The sequence below is a fragment of the Primulina eburnea genome, chromosome 11, assembly GCF_022965805.1.
Source record: "Primulina eburnea isolate SZY01 chromosome 11, ASM2296580v1, whole genome shotgun sequence".
In the NCBI taxonomy this organism is placed as follows: domain Eukaryota; kingdom Viridiplantae; phylum Streptophyta; class Magnoliopsida; order Lamiales; family Gesneriaceae; genus Primulina; species Primulina eburnea.
The window spans coordinates 40,349,084-40,356,281 of NC_133111.1; the positions used below are offsets into that span (position 1 = coordinate 40,349,084).

Sequence of the window (7,198 nt, forward strand, 5' to 3'; positions counted from 1 at the left end):
ACGTGTGGTTATTCAAAATCGACTATGAATCTCTAATTTTGTAAAATCTTATCATTTTTTTTAAAAAAAAATGACTCGTGAGATCGTCTCATGACACAAGATTTACCTTGATCTTTTCGTCTTTGTTAAGATCTTATATTTTTGTATGAAATCGGGACGAATTTTTTCATATGTTTATGTTTTGATACTTATCCTAGTGATACTTACCCTAAGATGAAAACTACTGTAGGGGACCCGGACGCTAATCAAGTTCTTAATTATTATTGGGACTACTTAATCAATTAGTAAAACAGGGTCTAAATTTTTTTTAAAATGCAAAGCGGAAACGTAATGTAATTTACTCAAATTACATATTAAACATGAACATACAAATCTTGCATTATCTACAAGAGTCCAACTAGGTTCAACTACATATCAGTGCTGAATCCTATGTTGCTTCGAAGCCCGAATCTCCACGCTATCTAATCTTCTCTCATCCTCTTCTTGACCCTTGATCCAGTCCCACCTGTTGTCATGCACACATACAAAACAAGACAACAGCCGGATAACTCCGGTGAGATATAAATATCCCAGTATAAACAATGTAAACATGCGGTCATATAAAAGCATATACGAAAGCATATAAGGATTATTCATAACATGTCTCAAATCAGAAACATAAATCCATATCAAACATTCAATAATCATGAATGGTATAAACAATGTAAATCAATATGTCATATCAGACTCCACTCAACCGACGCGTCATCTCAGACTCGACTCAACTGGACACGTCGTCTCAGACTCGACTCAACTCTAACCTAGGGATCCCAATATCTGGATATAGGTAATCATATCGAATCTCAGTCGATAGGAATGAATCAATCCCTAAACGGCATCGATATAATTCATATATCAGTGTCTGGGCGAATCAGCCGCAGAATTGACAACTCAGTCAATAACCCGACGAATCAGCCGGTAATTAGGCGAATCAGCCCATAATCAGACAACTCAGCCTGTAATTAAGCGAATCAGCTTAAGTTTAGACGAATCAGTCCATAACCAGACGAATCAGCAGGTGACTAGGCGAATCAGCCTAGTGACTCAACGACTCCGTAGTCAATACATGCACTCAGTATCTAAGCAAATCAATCGATGACTCGCGAGTCAGCAGTCATCACATGCAGTAGCTATAAATCAATAGACTACAAATATCAATCTTATCACGCATTAGCTATAATTCAATAACCTACAATCATAAGTCTCATCAATTGCAAATATCAATGCAATAATTGAAAGTATGTGATTTAGGGAAACTCGAGTCAAACCTCACTCGAGCTGTGCAATCCCAACTCAACATTAATTTATACCTTTCTTTCTGATACTCTGGCTCTGTCGAAGTCTCGAACCCCAAGCCTGTCAATACTCAGTCTGACAATAACAATATCGAGGAGTATAATATCAATACACCACTCGAATCAATTCTGTTCTGCTCAATACTTAACCTAATTCAATATCGATGGCATAACGGTATAATCTCAATATACCCAGCCATATCATATCAGTCAGATATCACTTCTAATATCTCATAATCAATAACAACTCAGTTTTGATATCAAATCGGCTCCAAAACTACTCCGACAATCATAACAATTTTATATTCAGTCCGTTTCTTAATCTGACTTCGATTCTATGATGTCTAATATGTCAAGAACAACATATATGAGTTTCATTCAATTCTGACAATATCATAATTTCAAAGCATGTCAAAACGTAGCAAAACTTACGTCCAGTTGTAGCCTACGTTGCTAGGAACTCAGTACCGTAGTCGGATTCAAAATCTGACGGACGGATTTCTCACAAAAGGCGTAAGGATTTCCTGTGCCAAAGCTTCGACCCCTTTCTCTGAATTTTGCTGAATAATTCTGAAGGATTTCGTTTATATATATCCATGCATGAATTCGACGAGGTGGCACAATTTTAGCAAAACACGCTACACCGCGGGTGCGGTACGGGTGGTAATGCACCGCGGGTGCGGTAACTGCACCGCGGGTGCGGTAACCCTTCGGAAAAACTGACCAAGTTTCTGTCCATGCACCGCGGGTGCGGTACATGCAAGGGCGCGGGTGCAGTGTTGCTTCGGCAACACCTTCTAAAATCCAGAATACATGGCCACACATTACCTTAAATTGTGTCTTCGTTTACCCTTTCGTAATCACGTTAAATTATACGTCAATAATCCTTGATTAACAGTGATTAATTCTCGGGCATTACAACTACCATACCACCCTCCGTCGGAAACCATTGTTTTGGCTTCAGATTGATTTCAAATACTAATGTTGTGGATGAAACATTGTTTGAATCTCACCATGGGGAAGTTTAGTTATTCCGTGTTTAATTGAGAAAATTGCAATTTTGATCTTGAATATTTATTTTTTTACGATTTTGATCTTTCATAATATCAATTTTCAGCTTTAATATATGTAACAATCGATTTGGTAAATTTCAGTCATTTTTCTGTAAAATAATGATGTGACATTTTATACGTCACACTGTCTGTCTGTGTCATGTCAGTCATATCGACACCACATCGTAAAAGAATTAAAATTGGAAGAAAAAAAAAACAAACTGAAATTTGACAACATATATAACCAAAATAACTATAAAACAAATATACAAAATCAAAATTGTAATTTTATCTCTGATTATTATGTATTATCAGTTCATGTTAAACTGCATCAAAGGTAATTGACTATAGACTTACTTATCACTCATCCATCTTCCTAATTTGGAATGAGCATGAGATTGAGAAGGAAGACACTCAAATTTAAAGTTTTTTTCTAATATAGAGATGACCTAGCTAGCAACTGGCACAATAATTGTTCTTACTACTCTCTGCTGATATTTTACTCTTTTTTTTTTTATTTGGAATCGACAAATTAGAATATAATCTCCTCGTATAATAAATTAATAAAAATTAAAATAAAATATAACATGTTAGTTTATTTATCTCTCGTCTATTTAATGTATTTAACATTTAGGTCTCGATATGTGATATTGTTAAATTTGATAAATAAGATTATGAGCAGGACTCTTGTGAGACGGTCTCACGAATCTTTATCTGTGAGACGGGTCAACTCTACCGATATTCTTTATAAAAATTAGTACTCTTAGCATAAAAAGTAATACTTTTTCATGGATGACCCAAATAAGATATCTGTGTCACAAAATATGACTTATGATATATTAATCCCATGAAATAAATCTAATGTACGATTGATTTAATTAAGAAAATCCCTAATCAAAGATGGTGAGAATTGAGATATGGAATCCAACTTCCACGTCATCTTTAGATATTTAATTCATTGGCAACTTGCAATTCACAAGTGTAACTAATAAGCTGTGTAAACAAATGTGTCGTACGTTGTAACTTCTAAATTAATTTCGAAGAATAAATTTGATTTAAATGTTTAATAATAATAAAATTTCAATATCAATTTCTGTAAATATATATATATATATATATATATATATATATTTCAAGATTTTTTTAAAAAAATTTATTTCAAACATACCAAAGAAAAAATACTGCTCGTAATTTATTCATATTGACAGAATAAAGACACAATATACGACAACCTAATTAATAGCCGTAGTCAAAAAGCTAAGCCACATTCATGACAATACACTTTTACAATACTAAATAATTTACATTATTAGTCCCTATCTACGTACGTGCAAATTGTCATATATCGACCCCCCTAACATATAATATAAAGTTCTTAATCAACTGACTATTTTAATTAATTACATATGATAAAAATTATCCCAACCTAATCCTAATCCATAGTTGTTATCCGACCCGTTATTGAACACATTCTCGAGTCCTTCCATCCCGAATTCTCCGAGGAAAGGAGGATCGTTCAAGGCGTCCATCGAGAAGGACGAAGTCGGGCTGTTGCTCAAAAACCCGTTGCCACGCTCTGATAGTCTTTGAATCTCTTTCTCGGCTTCTTGGAGTTGGTCCTTGAGCTTCAGAAGCTGCACCACCAAAATAAGTAGTACGATGTTTTGTTAGGCTCTATTGTTGATCTCTGCCTGATTATTAAAAAATCTAAGTTGGGATACCCATATTATATTGCTTTTATATATAAATTAGTTGTATGTAAAGTTATTAATGAGGGAGGGAGGGAGGGAGGTTGGGGGGGGGGGGGGGGGGGGGCGGGGTTGGCATGTGCCTCCACCCAGGCATATACGTACGGAGCATTGAAAAAACAATACCAGAGCAAAAATTACGACTTGGGGTGGCAGCTCCCTCGAATCTAATGTCAATTTTCCACTGCCTGTCTTCCATTTTTTGGACATAGATGGACTCATGGACCCTTTTTTCCAACCTAATTAAGTGCATGCTTTCCACTTATTTTCTTAGTCTATTTCAAGCTAATTAATATCATCTATCTACACTTTACAATATTTTGTCAAGTTCCAAAATGTTTATGTGACAATCTTAATTTGATCAAAAACGAAAGAAAGCTAAACTGGATCAAGTCCAAGAACTGAAATGGAATGCACGTACCTGAGTCTCGAGGCAGCATTTTTCGACGACGGTGGTGTCGTGCTCGGACTTGAGCCTGGAATACTCCTCCTCCAGCTTCTTGCTCTTCCACCTCGCGCGCCTGTTCTGGAACCACACCGCCACCTGCCGAGAGTCCAGCCCCAGCTCAGCTGCCAGCCTATCTTTCCTCTCCGACTCCAATTTATGCTCACTCCCGAAACACTTCTCCAGCATATTCATCTGCTCCTCGCTCAGCTTCCTCTTCCTCATCAACCCATCTCCACCGCCCTCATCTAGTCCTTTATTCTTCTTTTGTCTCCGCCGCGGTTTCGGATTCGGCGCAGCCGCCTCTGTATAAACAAAAATTCATTCAAATGCATGCATGTAAGTCAATTTCTGGCCGGTAATTGTGGATATATAGTGTATGTACATAGAGTACAAACTAACCTTGTTCTGGTACAAACTGGCTGTAGATTTCTGATGCATAGTACTGAGAAAAGAATGCCATTGGATCATCAGAGTTCATATTTATTTTTATTTGTGGATAGGTATGTTTGGTAGGGGATTGAAATTTAACAGTACTATTGCAGAGACTTGCTTCAACTTGGAATGAATAGCAAGCAAGAAAGTTGCTATCTTGGGACTACGGATATAAGTGAATGGTGGACTTTATTTATAAGCGTGGATTTTTTAAATAAGTCTTGGTTTTTGTCACATTTTCAAGAATGCCACTCCTATTAATTAATGATGAATATATATATATATATATATATATATATATATATATATATATATATATATTACATGTATAAGTGAGATTTGAACCCAAGACTACATAGGTATCGGGGCCTCACTCATGTCACTAGGCCAACAGATTCTTGGCCTGTATACATGTCTTTTGTGCATTAATATACAAATTAAACTGAGAACAATGCGCTCTGCTAACAGCTACTATGTCTTCGTTATCGTTTTATAAAAATATAGATAAATTAAGGCAAAAACTTATGTGAGACGGTCTTACGGGTTATATTTGTTAGACGGATCTCTTATTTGGGTCACCCATGAAAAAGTATTATTTTTTATGCTAAGAGTATTACTTTTTATTGTGAATATGAGTAGAGTTGACCCGTCTCACAGATTATGATCCGTAAGACGACCTCACATGAGACTCACTCATAAATTAATTAGCTCGTAGTCCATTGTACTCCTTATAAACCAATTCAAACGTCGCATACCACACCGACGGATGTGGAATACAGGTATTTAATTACTATCATGTGTTGTGTAAACTAAATAATCAAATCTTTAGTATGATATTGAGTAAAATGTCAATTGAAAATGTGAAAGTGATGCGACAAAAGAAAATTACAGCGCACAGATTTTGAAGAACCCCATGGGAATAGTTTTTGTCAAATTGGGAAGTTGGATTGGCTCAAGGCAAAGGCCGTGACCTTTTCTTTGTAGTATTAATTTGGTGAGTACTGATTCATTAAATGGGGTGCATGCATTTCGTTTTCTTGTCTATATATATGATCCAAACATTTATCTTTATTGTCTGGATAAGGGATCATGGCCTACAGTGTTAAGAATTTCGATGTTTGCCTGTGTCTGAAGGACAAAAATTTAGAACAATATTTTCTGATGACAAAAAATATTAACGTTTATATTTATATAAAAAAATTCAGTACAAAATAAAATTTTAATATTTATTTATATGAATATAAAAATGTTAAAAAGTGGATTTTTGGATAGAGTAAATTTAATTGATTCTTTTGTTATGAAGGTGACGTTTAATAATTCCCAAAGATTTTGGATAAAGCTTGTGGATGTAACAATTTCCTGGTTTCAAGTACTCTAATAAAAGCTAACAAAATCACTTGCCAACTGAGGATTGATTGTATTGATCTTATCATGAACGGTTGCTAAATTAAAAATAAAGAAACAACATGCAAAAGGCATGTGCATGTCTTTGCCGACCTATTTAATTTTACACAAAAACTTATATGACATTGTTTTACGGATCAACTTTGTGAGATATATCTTTTTACCTTATCTAACTTATGAGAAATAATTATTGTTTATGTAAAAAAAAATATTTTTTTTCACTCTAAATATGGATCGAATCGACTCGTTTTACGAAGATAGATTTGTGAGACCGTCACATTAGGCCATGTATTACACTTTTTTTCTTTTTTTACATATATAGGGTGATAAAATTAATATTCTATCATGAAATATATGTCCGATATACATAAAACTTCATACTCGAAAAAATTTTTTTGTTAAAGAATTATATTTCATATGCTTGAACTATTAATATATTTTATTTTATTTCCACAATTTCACATTCAAGATCAAGAATGGATACTCCAAATGTATTATTCTAAAGAGTAGGTCTCTTGTGAGATGGTCTCACGAATCTTTATATGTAAGACGAGTCAACCATACCGATATTCACAATAAAAAATAATACTTTTAGCGTAAAAAGTCATATTTTTTCATAGATGACCTAAATAAGATATTTGTCTCACAAAATACGATCCGTGAGACTGTCTTTTTGTCATTATGATTTCATTTCTAAAAGGCTTGTTTTCAAATGCGTTCTTTATTTTGTAACATAAGACATGATAAAATACAATTGGTCATATATAAGTTGGTTTTATT

At 34.5% G+C, this 7,198-nt stretch overlaps 1 protein-coding gene across 1 annotated transcript; it reads right to left on the reverse strand.

Moving 5' to 3' along the window:
* Nucleotides 1-3,580: 3,580 nt before the first annotated feature.
* On the reverse strand, nucleotides 3,581-5,176 carry LOC140804833 (homeobox-leucine zipper protein ATHB-40-like). The gene is made up of 3 exons (XM_073160982.1): nucleotides 4,982-5,176; nucleotides 4,556-4,884; nucleotides 3,581-4,020 (listed from the first exon to the last, which is right to left on the reverse strand). Exons 1-3 carry the CDS (start codon nucleotides 5,058-5,060, stop codon nucleotides 3,787-3,789), a joined length of 642 nt encoding a protein of 213 aa, XP_073017083.1. The 5' UTR covers nucleotides 5,061-5,176; the 3' UTR covers nucleotides 3,581-3,786.
* Between the last annotated feature and the right edge of the window lie 2,022 nt (nucleotides 5,177-7,198).